General features: G+C 44.9%; 1 protein-coding gene across 2 annotated transcripts in view; it reads right to left on the bottom strand.

Annotated features, from left to right (window-relative positions):
• The window catches only part of LOC133357558 (sucrase-isomaltase, intestinal-like), a 341,356-nt gene that overhangs the window by 156,480 nt on the left and 171,060 nt on the right, over nt 1-13,816 (bottom strand). For both annotated transcript variants that reach the window (XM_061575541.1, XM_061575542.1), the window contains exons 10-12: nt 13,437-13,562; nt 11,916-12,047; nt 1,324-1,443 (exon numbers count right to left, since the gene is read on the bottom strand). In XM_061575541.1, coding sequence (XP_061431525.1) covers nt 1,324-1,443; nt 11,916-12,047; nt 13,437-13,562 — 378 coding nt within the window. The remainder of the gene's footprint in view (nt 1-1,323; nt 1,444-11,915; nt 12,048-13,436; nt 13,563-13,816) is intronic.

Here is a 13,816-nt window from a genome sequence, read left to right as displayed (position 1 = left end):
GCAGTGGGCCTCTCTAGTTATATACGGTGGATTCCGACTTCACTCTTCCATGCCAGCCACATCTGTTCCTAGAGAGAGAGAGGAAATCCGTGGTTTGATGGACCATGAGGTGGTTGCCTGCAAGGGGCAAGCAGGCCCGGGAGCTTCACTAAATATCTGCGTTGGGTTCGAGTGTTCTTCTCCCTCCTCTGTCGTGCTGGACACTCCTTGTTGCATACCGCATGAAGGGACGTGTACAAAATAACGAGAAACTTTAAACGTACTACTATTTTTATTTGACCAGGTAAGGTCCACTGAGCTATATAGCTCCTTTTCTGAAGCGACCTGGCAACAAATGATAGCTCAGTGAAGTGGCTTATCACGTGGAAATGTATGGCAACCAAATACTTGAGGCGCATGTAACTAAATGTGGAGGAGAAAAAACAGAGGACCTGGAGAAAAATCCACACGAACACGGGGAGAAGATGCACACTCCAAACTTACAATGGATGTCAGGGTTGGGATCGAACCCACGACTTCCTCTATGAGACATCTCCTTTACCAGTGGCAAAATATAATAATAGGTTTTTACCGTTTCAACTTGTACAAAAACTGACACCTTTATACAGGGCATCATGTTTGCAATAACCACAACACAAGCAGTCAAAAATGCAAACAAAAATAAATAACTCTGAAAATGATAATGATATGCACTGTCCTTGAAGTTGATTGGTCCACACCCGAGACAGCTTTTCTTAGAGCCTAGTCTCCTTTTGGCGTCATCTGGCCCACGACTTCCTGTCTATAAAGCAAGATAGTTAACATCTCGCCACCGTGGCACCCATCGACTGTTGGATGAGGACACTCCCAAAGCGTGGTGGGCCATGAGGAATATTTGACCATATTCACCATGCTGGTTAGTGTGGGTTGGTGAATGGGGTGGGGAGTTCAGCGCAACAATGGATTTTTCTGTGCTGCCCTCTACTGCCCACAACGCCTACTCCACCTGTCTCTCACGCATGGTGGTCACCCATTAACTGACCCCTGCCATAGAAATGGCAAATTTCCACCACTCACTCAGGACCACGAACGGAGACGACCACCAACAAGACGTCCGTTTTTTGATCAAGGAGACCCGTGGCGTTTTTTTTCTCACACTCCGTCCCCTTTTTCCCCGATTGCATTCCGACTCGCTCTGTTGGCGCGGAGTCCGGAGATGATCGGGGCCAGCTATCTCTGCGCCGGTGCCCGACTCGCACGTGCGTTGCGCATAAGGGAGGCACGCGCGTGCGTGCCCGCGTGTGCGCGAAGTCGCTGCGTCCCAGCCACGCTCGGCTCGCTCACCTCCCCCACCAGGGGTGTGCTGCCATCGGACTCGTTGACCCAGGCGCCGCGCTGCGTGCCCGTCACGTACGGAATGTACTCGCTGCCGTTTCGCCGGCGGGAGGTGCCGATTGCTGGATCCTGGGTGAAAGTTAAAGAGGGCGAGAGATTGTTAGCAGCGAGACGGCGACCTTGTCTTATTGTTGCGCTTGCTTTACCGTGGGACAGCATTTTACCGAGTCTCCAAGGCTCTTTTAAATAAGGAGGGCCCATGGGTTGTTGTTTTTTTTTCTTCAGTGAAACACACGAACGGATAGCCTCATAGAGGACAAAAGACACGTTCTTTAAACGAACACGTGTTACAGAAAAGTTGAAAGAATACGCTGGTGTGATGTATGTAGCGTATGTATGTTGAACTTCTTTCGCATCGTACATAGCCAACCGCGCTAATCGGAGGTGCGGGAGAAGGACGGCAAACTCAACACAAAAAAGCAGTTGTAAAGAAACGAGTTTTCAATCTATATTGAAATGAGAATACGGGGAATGTTCTACAAGCAAGGATTACTGCGGAGGAAAGTGGCGTATGCGTGACATCCACGAAGAGGGTCACAGTCGGAGAAATGACAAGGATGTAAGAGAACGTGAAAGGAGAGAGGAGAAGAGGAATGAAATGGATCAGCTGCTGTGACAATCTGATCAGTTGGATGGGACTCAGTTGCATGAGAGACAATGAAAATTGCAAAAGATTGAAGGGATCTGTCACATTCATCAGTCATGGCAGGTCGACGTCAAGGCTGGTATGACACACATCATGGCCAGCATCACACCTCGCCATCTTTACACACCACATTAGGTTGAGTGAATCCAGAGGAGACTTGGGGAAGGTTCTGGTTATTATTAAAGAAACGATAATAATAATACCAGCTATGTGTCGTCGTAATCTTGGTTCTTTCGGTAAAGGCACATAGAAGGGAAATAATAAAATAATAAAAATAAAACATGTACTGTCACTTGGGTGGATGTCTCAATCATATCATTGCTGAATATTCGCCTGTGTAAATAAAGTACATCGATCAAATCCGCCAGTTTAGTAGGTCTCCTCTTGAAGAGTGATATAATCATTGTAAATGGGGCTTTCACTTGACGAGATCAATTGATGAAAGCAATCGGCGAGTCGCGGCAGATCGTTAGCAAGTTCATGCAAACAGACACAAGAGAGAGAGAGAGCGAGTGCACTGACACCGATTTCCACGGCTAGTGATCGGAATCCCGAAGAAATAAACTTGGAATTGATTTCACGCCCAGTTTTCGGGCCGAGGATAGCGTCATCTCCCACAAAACCCGACAAACCGATGCGAGGCTACTCTGCACTCTGTGGCTCATAAAGCGTGAAATGAAACGACGGACGATATGCACCCCCATAACCCACGACTCCAAAATCCCGTGACGTCCCCTGCTCATGATGCTCATCCATTGCTCCTGTGCTCATCCATTCATGGCTTTCGCTTATGAAGATGATGGGTTTAAACATCGCAGTTCTATTCTCCTAACAATCAACCCCACCCCTATGCAGGGACTGGGTGAAAGCAGGACCTTTTGTGTCCCTAGCGTGGGAGCTTAGACTTAAAGGGGACCCCAAAAAAAATTGAAAGTGCTTCATAGAATATTATTTTATTTTCTACCTACGTGACTTTACCGAAAGAACCAAAAAGTATGGATTCCTGCATTCACAAAAGCTTCAAATATAGATTGCTTCATAATGGTTGAACTGCAATTATGCAGCACTAAGATGTATCCTTGAGTGTCATTTGATAAGTATAATGAAAGCCAAAAGCATCGCTTTTTTACTTTCCACAATAATAATATATTTTTTTCATTATAATACGGATTTAGTGTTTATATATTCTACTTAATATCTAGTACTGAAATAACCAAGGAAAATCATAATCGAGTGGTTGGCATTGAGTATTGGCAGTGGTAAAGGTCCCCAACCGAAACATATAACAGCATCGTGCCCCCCCCCCCCCCATCAAACCTAATCTGGCCCTGCCTCTACGCCCTCACTGCATGGTTGCGCACGCCTGCAGTGTTACGCTGTGAACACAGGGTCCTGCAAAGGTCAGGCTATGTTGTGATACACCCCCCCCCCACCAACCAGCGGGATTGTAAGGTGGCCTGGATTTGGCAGTCAACTAAATGTCTCTCTTACCAAGCTGTGTGAACATTTGCGTGCCAAATGCCTTGCAGTCACAGGTAACTTCACTTTCCCCGTCTACGCCAGTTGTTTTGCTCACTACATACAAAAATAAACTGGGCAAACATCCTCCCAAAGCACGGTTCTCTTTAAAAATAGACTTGAGACTCAGTGAGGATTTTCTCCATAAATACATTATATATCTATATTTTTGTAAACAATCTTATTCAGGTTTAAAAGTTATATTTTCATCTGTGTTGTACAAGGCAGTAATTTCCCAAGTAGCATAGGCAGCTAGTGTGCTCTTTGCACAGCAATGAACATACCAGGGTCGTGAAGAGGGCATATAGAGGCAGATTCAAAATTAGCATTGTAAAATTAGTAAATGGTTAGGTTTAGCCAATTGCCACGCAGTACCCAATTTGATTAACAGGCGACACGATCACTGGAATTAAGGTAAAAATACTACTCGCCAATTATGCTTGCTAACGGCATCATTTCTCAATAATTGTACTGCCACGTTTGTGCGTTTGAAGTTTGAGATGATTGGCAGCCTGATTTACTGTGTACACCGAAGCTGTTGCTTATGCACTTCCCGGTACATCGGTGAGATGAGTTCACAGGGCTTAATTTCAGACTCTTATGTTTTCCGGAACGCTCTTGGGTGACGTGAGGTCACATGTGTGACATTATTTAACGTCACAGACATTGGTGCGCCCCTTTGTTGAAGACAACGACGGAGGTATAATCGCAGCGGTACACTCTGTTTGGAGCACTTCAGTGCAAAATAATGGTCATCGTCTTTACGTCAACATCAGCCACGCAAAGAATGACAAGGAGAATAAGAAAAAAGCATCCGTCAATGACCGGTAGCGGGTAGATCTCTTCGCAATTCTGGCAAAAGCGCCCGGTGATGCCAGATGTAATTGCCAGCGAAACGTCACGGTACTTAAATTGTAAATATCGTGGATTTATTCTCCCACACACTGGTGGGCTCGAAGTAGTAACTAATTGGTGACGTTTTGTTTACGTGATAAAACCTTACCGGTTGGCTGTGTCGGTTGGTGGTGGGTTCACGACGCATTTTTATTGACGCGATCAAAATCTAACCTTTATTGTGAATATTGGTCGCGAAAGCCGACATGTCAAACATTCATCGATAACACTGTGGCCTGAAAACCGAAAAACGGAAGAGGCGACGTTTCGGGCAACAGCCCTTCATAGCACGTTAAGATAGCTTAGCTGAGGGATGAGAACGTTAAATGCAAGCGCTGTTATTCAAGACATCGAGTAAGCCTAAGCACTATTCACCAACACATACACCACATGGACGATATGAAGTGAGACGATGTGGCGTGCCAAAGTAGTTCCAGGAACAGTGCTGCGCACTGTTGCTGCTGAAATTAATCATCGGGAGGAGTGCGAGTGAATGTGAATTCGTGCTTAAATGCACCCATCACGAAAAAAATAAAAATACACTGTAACTTTCCAGGCCAGCGTTCACCTGTCTTCCTTTTTAAATCCTTTATATTAAGTTCACTTGCTTGCTTGCTTGCTTAGGACCGTGCAAATCTTTCGGTCGTTTTTTAACCCACTTCCCGTGATGCAATCGAGCTGACATTTTCCATACAGACTCGTTGTGCGTGACAATTAATTTTCGTGAAAAAATTTTCCGTAATTTTCCACTTTTTAGGAAAAAAATAATATATTTAATTACCAATTGCTTAATGGTGCAATGCAATCATCTGACCCATAGGTGGCAGCCATCTCAAGCCAGAGGACGAGAGGACTCTAGCCGATGCCACGCATATAAAGGATTTATAGTGAAAAACTTTGTTTTTACGGGTTATACTTGTTTTGATGACTGGCTCGCATTTCTAATTATTAGACAAACACAGGCCGGACGTGAATTTGGTCGACTCGGTTCAGCCAAGGAGGTGAGTGATTTTTCAGCGAAGGCCTCTGGTCTCATCAGAAGCATTCGGCGGGTAACATTCATTAATTTCCAGCCAGGCAATTGCCCAGCAGTTGCTGCTCCACTCTTTACGTTTCCCACCGAATGAAAATCAAACCAATAAACCTGCACGAGCGTGTCCGTGTGCGCAACTGAGAAACGTGAGGCGAAGTACACAGGCCAACGCAGATTGGGGTCACAAGTGCCAACACGCTTGCTAAACCCAGCAGCTTGGCAGCAAAAACCCGGCGGTGGTACAAACCAATTTCTTAACTTCATCGGTTTGCTTCGCCCCAATCCCCCCCCCCACTCCCGCACAACACGAAAAGGTGAAGGGAGATGAAGATTTGGCATATTTCCACGGGGACACACCAAAGTCTCGGGTAGGTACATTTGTCCATCGGGGACCTTGCAAACGTCTTATCGCAGGAACGTTCAGCTTTCACACATCCAGAGAAGCCATCTCACGGTAGAGCTGCTGCAAATCGAATAAGGGGCAGCAAGCTGATGGTGGGGTCTGGTTTCCTGAAATTGGCCAAGTGCCCTCTGAGTTCATGATTTAGGATGCAGAAAGATTGGGGGCATGCAAAGGACGGTAAGTAGACCGCCAGCATCGTCGACTTCAACTCCCTGTCTTCATTTTGTACACGGGAGTATACAGTAAATACCTCGTCAATGCCTACGATTTGACAATTTACCATCATGTGGGGCTGATTTAATGCAAAAATTAATTGTTTTGTTTTCAAAATTTTGACTCTCCTTTCCCCGATTCGTCTCATATGTTCGAGTCTGTTTTTATCGCCCTTAATCATTTCATTAGCCTAAAGGTGAATTATGTTTATTTGCATATTACATGGGTATTGTAAATGGATTTTTAGATTCACAATTAGATGCACAAATTTTGGGCATGATAATGTATTTACATACATTAATGGTTGTAGAAGTGTGATTTTTAACCGGTTCTCGGTTTTTAATCTAGAGCCCTATACGTGTCCTACATATGAGTGTGCCTGCATGTATTTATGTAGTCAACACACGTGTGTTCTACATATACATGTCAACATATATGACACAAAACATGTGTCCTATGCATGGGTCAGCATATATATATGTGAGTATATGTATATAGACAAAACAAATGCATTTATTCTATGTGTGTGATCATGTTTGTCGATCTTATTTCGCACCGTACGTAGCCAACCGTGCTAATCGAAGGTGCGGGGATTATCTATGTACAAGACGTTGTGGTGAAATATGGTCAAACAACTGCCGTGACTGACACGGCATTGAGAGGCCTTCATCCACCAGTAGGTTGTCAAAGGACTGCATCTTATTCATATACATAGGAATGCGCTTAAAGGCATAATTGATCATTCACGAACCATTGCACTGCAATTGTCCTGCATGGCTACATGTAGAGGATATCTGGTGTCTCTGTGTATCCCTTGTACGTGTGACTTTTTATTTTTTGTTCTAGCACATGAGTGGGGAGGGAGAGGTGTCGCAGTAGTTTGCGCGCTGTGCGACGCATCTGACAGCCTAAGTTCGATTCAGGGCCGAGGAAGACGCGAGGTTGAACGTATCGTTGTAACTTTATGACCCGTGCCCCTACTTGACATCTGTAAAAACAGAGCTTCGTAACTCATCGGATTTCTCGAAATAAAGATTATGATTCAGTTTTACTAAATAGTCCAAAAGATAGGGTAAGTCTCGATTTTTGGAGCACGATTTTCGAGTACACGTTTTATTTGAACTCGAATATCTTTACGTGACCCCTTCCTCACAGACAAACGGATGCACAGACAGACAGAGTTTAATGCATTAACGGTTATAACCTCGGTTAGAGTTTCAAATTCCCATCAAATTACCTTTTTATGTGCATGGGTTCCTATTTGTAAAGTGTTTTGAATATGTAATTACATTGTCACGCTCTATAAATCCAATTGTATTGCACTGTAATTGCAATTATGGTTTTGAACCATTGGTGGAAATGCCATATTGCTCTGATGAGTAATAGCTGCTCTTAATACAGCAACCATGGGGTTGACTTCCACCCACCAAGTGTTGAAACTTCCCCAGATAGCGATGATTTTACCCACACCAGAGGATGATAATGATGATAGGTTGTGATGATGATGGTGATGATGAAGACGATGATGATGATGATGACGACAATAATTGGGTGTACTGGTCATGTTCATGAACATTTTCCTGACTCCAGAGCAATGTATGGCTATGACAGTATGAAGCATTCACGATTAAAATGACAAACTATAGCAGGAGGTACGAATGTGATAAACACGATTTTTTTTGTGAGTTACAGTTGTTGTAAAGATGGAAATGAATTGCCGACGATGACGATGATAATGATGAGGATGGGTTATAGTGATCATGATAAAGATGATAAATGAATGAACTCTGATGTGCCCTTAAGTACTACGTCAACGTGAGCCGGTATTTCATTCAGAACTGGGATTACAATCTCTCAACCAACAGCGCCACATGTTGTACGACAATCTGTCACCGGAGTAAACACTTAAAGACGCCGCGGAGAAAACACGACGGCAGTAGCGCTGCGAGCCGCCTCTGAAAGTGGGGAACGCTTGCCCAAGGTGAGGAAAAAAAGATGGAAAAAGTTCTAGATTTGAAGCTTTCGTGACTGCAAGGATTCATATTTTTGTGTTTTTTCGGTAAAGTCACGTAGGTAAATTTTTTTAATTAAAATTGATAAAAGTAAAATAAAATAAAAATACTGCAAGCGTGCTGTGACGGTTCCACCTGAAGACGGAAGCTTGTGTTGCCTCCGAAACGTCGTGATTTTAATTTTTATTTAATTTTATTTGTATTTTATTTTACTTGTATTAATTTTAATTTATTTATTTTTACCTACGTGACTTTACCGAAAAAACCCAAGAATATGGAAAAAGTTGCTATTTACGATTCGGACCGGGACCAAACACAGGCTTATCTTCGTTGAGACACTCTGAATGCATGGCCAGAAGATGGTGCTTATGTTTTGCACGGGTTTCCGCCAGGTTCTCCGGTTTACCTTCCATAGTAAAAATAACACGAACAAACGTCACGTAAATTGTCGTGGTCAAATATCCCAATGTGGAAGTATCACCTGTAAACTAGTCTTTAGGATTACACAGATGAACGTTGTCCCATACTGCATAAACATGGCAGGATCCTCCAGAAAAAAAAAACATACTTGAGACTCAGCGAGGCTTTCTTGGTGAAAGCCGCGTCATAATAATGACAATAATAGCTCAACGACAGAGATGAAAGGCACAGGCACAAGCTACCAGCATCACAGAGCGTCAGATGTTGTCGCACGTGCTTAACCTGGGGTGCATCCGTGCTTTGGAAGTTGCGTGTGCCCTACTCGCGAATAGTTCCTGGTGGTTATTGGGAAGATCACTCACCGCCACATCATCACAGATAACTGGGGTTCAACTGCACTTTCATTATATGAACTGCACTCTCATTATATTAACTCTACTCAAATGCTGTCCACTGACTCACAACTGGTGACTTACTGTCTGTGCGCCACTGTGTGTTCAAAGGTTCCATCATTAGCAATACATCTGCATTCACATCCCGTGGAGGCGACCGCAGAACTCCAAAATACCCGTGGTGTTTCCACCCCCCTCACCCCCCCAAAGTGTTGTGAGCGCCTCTTAGCCAAGGTGTTGTGCGCGTGTCCGAACACCCACGGCCACCCACCCACAGAGACTGCGTTCCTCCTGCTGTAAGCGGTGAATGCCGCTGGTGCAGTTTTCTGCTTGGAGGCTGCAAAATTACCTCCCAATCTGTTGCGAGCCGATAAAACCCCTCAGTGGGAAAAGAACTTGTACAAAAGAACACCAAGCCGAAGCTGCTTTTGATGTAGCAAATTACTATTTCCTCTGGAGAGAAATGTATTTAAGCATGTCCGGAGTTTCGTTCTACTTTTAAATGTAATCCTCTTTTCAGAAGGATTTAACCAATGTCACGGAAGCATGTCTTGCGAAAATGAATGCAATATTTTGTTATTTTATATGTATTTATAAGCTTGCCAATAATTTCCCCTTTAATTGATTTACATTCGAATGTTACATCAGTGTCAAAAGCAATATTGTGGTATTGACATTCAACTGAAAATAAAAAAAATTGATCGTGCAATGATCGTAAATGTATCAGAAGTACTAATACTCTAAAATAACTGCTGCTGGAATGGTGTTCTAAATGACGACGTTGGGAGCGCGTCGGGGACGATTGTGTGAATAATCATCCAGAGTGTAGATATTACTGGTAGGAACCTCCTGGTTACACCAGCCCACAGGAGGTTATTGTGTCCGTCTGTCCTTCGATGCATCCAAAAATGTGAGGGGTGGGGCTGGGTGGAGAGGGGAGGGTGGGGAGGGGCTGAGTGGGGAAGGTGGGGAGGGCTGGGTGGGGCTGGGTGGGGGTGGGAGGGGTGGGGCTAGGTGGGAAGGGGCTGGTCACCCCGTGGTGCCCTTATAAAACTCAACGTTTAACCTACTCACGCCGGCTTGTACCCGCCCTCACAGTCGGCCATATTTGCGGAATACACCACGCCGCCGTTGACCCTGGCCATTGACCGAGCAACCCAACGTTCCTACCAGCTCCCTCCGCAGGAAGGTGTTACGTGGACTGGTGGTGTCGCTGAACCCCGAGAGTTGGTGGCAGTTTGAGAGTTTCTTCATCTTCCCACTCCCAGCCCCGCTCACTTCCCCTCCCTACTCCGGCATTTTGTAGTGCAGGTGTCTTAGCATGCAACACTCCCTGGCTCCTCCCCCCCTCTTATCTTGCCTATATAGCCTCTTGTTACAGCAGCTCTTTTGCACACTTCAACAATTGTTTCTTGCTGTGGTTGTCCCACCTGATGACGGACGCTTGTGTTGCGCCCGAAACGTCGTGATTTATTTCATTTTATTTTTATACCTACGTGACTTTTCCGAAAGAACCAAGGAGTATGGATCCCTGTAGTCACGAAAACTTCAAATCTAGTTTGAGAAAACTCACACTTGACCGTACCAGCACGTAACCTGCTGATCGACTAACTGTGGTGATCCCATTTACACTGCCGGTTGGACAGATTCACACGTAGGCTTTCGCGACCAATATTATCCAAAATAAAGGTTTTTTTTCTGGTTAGATATAATCCATTGTCATTTATATTATTACATTAACCCGCCTCTGATTGGCTCAGAGTGATGACATCACCATTATAAGTTTGTTTAAGACTGAAACAGGAAGACTTCTTCACAATTCTGGCAAATCGCCTGATGAAGCTGCTTGTTGTAATCGCACTCAAATTGTAAATGTTGTGAGTTTACTCGCCAACACACCGGTGTGCTGAAGAAAGTAACTAATTGTCGTAAAACCGCCACCACCCGACACAGCCAATTAGTGAGGTTTGTGACGTGAACAAAACATGCCAATTCGTCAGTACAGCACGCCGGTGTGTTGGGAGACTAAGCCCACAACATTTACAAATTGTGAGTTTACTCTCCAACACACCGGTGTGCTGTATTAGTAACACACTCTCGATTTAAAGCTTTTGTGACTGCAGGGATTCATCTTCTTGGTTCTTTCGGTAAAGTCACGTAGAAGGGAAGCATAAAATAATAAAAATAAAACATAATAAAATTAATTTTATTATAAATAATAAAAATAAAACATAATAAAATTAATTTTATTATGTTTTATTTTTATTATTGTATTACTTCCCTTCTACATGACTTTACCGAAAGAACCAAGAAGAGTAACACACTCATAACGAATTGGGACGTTATATTTAAGTGACAAACCTGACTCATTGGCCGTGTCGGGTGGTGGTGGGTTCACGACACAATTATATTTATGCCAATTTCTCACGTTAACATCACTAGCGCCCGCCCACTTCTTTATGACCCTTGCGCTACACCCATTTCAAACCTTTTAAAACAGTCTGCCTCAGCAGCAGATAATGCTTTCCCACCTGATGACGGACGCTTGTGTTGCGCCCGAAACGTCGTGATTTATTTTATTTTATACCTACGTGACTTTAGCGAAAGAACCAAAGAGTATGGATTCCTGCAGTCACGAAAGCTTCAAGTCAGGATTGAACAATTTTTTATTTATTTTACCAGGTAAGGCCCACTGAGCTGTAGAGTTCTTTTTATCTGAAGCAAAATGCCCACAAATGATAGCTCAACGAAGTCGTCTGATCACGTGGAAATTTCTATCAGCCAAATACTCCAAACGCGTGATGTTCATTTTAAATGTGGAGTGGAAAAAACGGAGGTCTCGGAGAAAAATCCAAAGGGACCACGAGGAGAAAGACACGCACACTCCAAATACAACAGCCGGGCGTTAGGGTGGGGATCTAACCCACGACGTCCTGCATACCAGGCGAGAGAGTTAACATCTCGCCACCACGGGACCGAACGCTGTCCTGCCCATGCCAAATGCTCTCACCAGGATGATGACGTAGCGCTGGTTGTGGTCGTGTAAGTCCTTCACAAATGCGGGAAGGTCGGCCCACTTGTTCATGTCATACGTAAAGTCCTTGCGGTCCTCCATCGAGTCGATGTCTGTGTACTGCACATCCTGCGAGGGTGTGGGACGGCAGTCAAAGCAGCTGGGACATTAGGTGGCATAGAAATTCATAGGTAATGCCCACACAGAAGCGACCTGGCCACGAATGATATCTCAACGAGGTGGCCAAATACTCTAAACACGTGTTTCTTGGGATTGAACTCACGAACTCCTGCAGCTCAGGCCAGGCAGTTAACATCTTGCCACTGTGGCAATCAAAAAACATTCAATCGTGGCGATGTAGCAGATATGTAGTAAATGTATAACAGTTGATCGGCAGGTCACGTGTGGTGGGTAAATCCACTTCCCGATGTGACTGCAGGGATCCAATTAAGTTGCTCATAAAAGATAGCACGATATATATGTCAATCAGAAACTTAATTTTTTTTAATTTAATGATCAATTTATTTGCTTGTTATCTAGCCAAAACACATTCAAACAAAACACACCTTTTACCATAGGAAATGGGCAAAAGAAAAATGCATCGTAATTCTAGGATTGCGATATATATATAAAACCCAGCTGTCTGGTGATTTTTGTTGCCAGGATGATTTTTTTTAACATGTCATTCCATATGTGTTTATAGTATCGAAATAAAATATTTATGCTGATAATCCATACATTCAAGGTGTAGATAAAAAAAAAATTGGCTCTAAATTATGTACACTCTAATAGGACAGCTGGGAAATTGCACGGCTGTTTGCCTGAGACATTCGCCAATGTCAGGCCTCGCAGTGACCAGTCTGCTCACAATGCCTTGCAGTTGCAATGCCAGCTAGCGTTGTCATCCTCAGATTTAAAAGTATGTCCACCGCGCCATCTCATTCCCCGTTGCCAAAAAATGCTTTTCAGGAAATGCGTGCCAGAGGCAGGTGCCAAAAAAGGTCCCACTTTCCCCAAAACATCCCGCTGGATGGTTAGGCGTTCTTGCTTGTTGGCGCTCTGCGCAGAGGATTAAGCGAAGCCACAATGCGTGAAAGTGTTTAATTTTAAGCAAGAAAGGCACTGCACGAGCTGCAAGGGGAATTCTGAGTAGCGTCCATGCTAATAACTGCTCATAATCTCAACGAATCTCAGAGGGGGGGGGGGGGGGGAATATGTGCCTGAGTGGGCGTGCGGCTATGCTTGCGCAGCGGAAATTATGACGTTCATCTCATGCAAATGCAATCTGGAGTGTGGAGAGCGCGGACTGCCGGTGCTGCCGCGTGGTTGGGTGGGTGAATGCACGCACGCGTATTTCCGCGGCGTTTGCAGGCATCTCGTACGCACGGCATTCCGCGTGCACGTGTCAGAGAGAGAGTGCGTACGAGCGTGTGTGTGCGCGCGTGCACGGTGCGTGACCGTAGGCGCATATGTGCTCCGCGCATCGGCTGAGCGGGCGACCGAGCAGGCATCTCGTACGTATGGCATCCCGGTGGCTCTGTTCCGCTCCACGGTTTCCTGCACGTCCTGCAGGCTGGTGTAGCCCCAGCGGCTCAGCTGGAATCCCAGTGCCCAGTAAGCTGGCATCATTGGCCTGCCAATCAGCTGTGCACGTGCACACGCGCGCACACACGAGGACAGGCGGGCACACACATGAGACAAAGGGCAACAATCACGCATGCAGCCTTTTAATCAGACTTGGGGCAAGTGCGGTGAGCGAGCGCCTTTTAAGGTCGGCACTGCGCAAGAGGTGCTAGCCAGGACTTGTAATTTTTCTTTTTTTTACTGGATTCATAGCGCAATGCACTAATTGCTGGACCACCACTTCCTATAATTCATGCCATCGGCGACTGTTCACC

This window comes from Lethenteron reissneri, chromosome 58 (genome assembly GCF_015708825.2).
Source record: "Lethenteron reissneri isolate LAM-NWPU_2019-01 chromosome 58, ASM1570882v1, whole genome shotgun sequence".
Taxonomy (NCBI): Eukaryota; Metazoa; Chordata; class Hyperoartia; order Petromyzontiformes; family Petromyzontidae; genus Lethenteron; species Lethenteron reissneri.
This window is presented reverse-complemented; position numbering and strand designations above follow the sequence as displayed.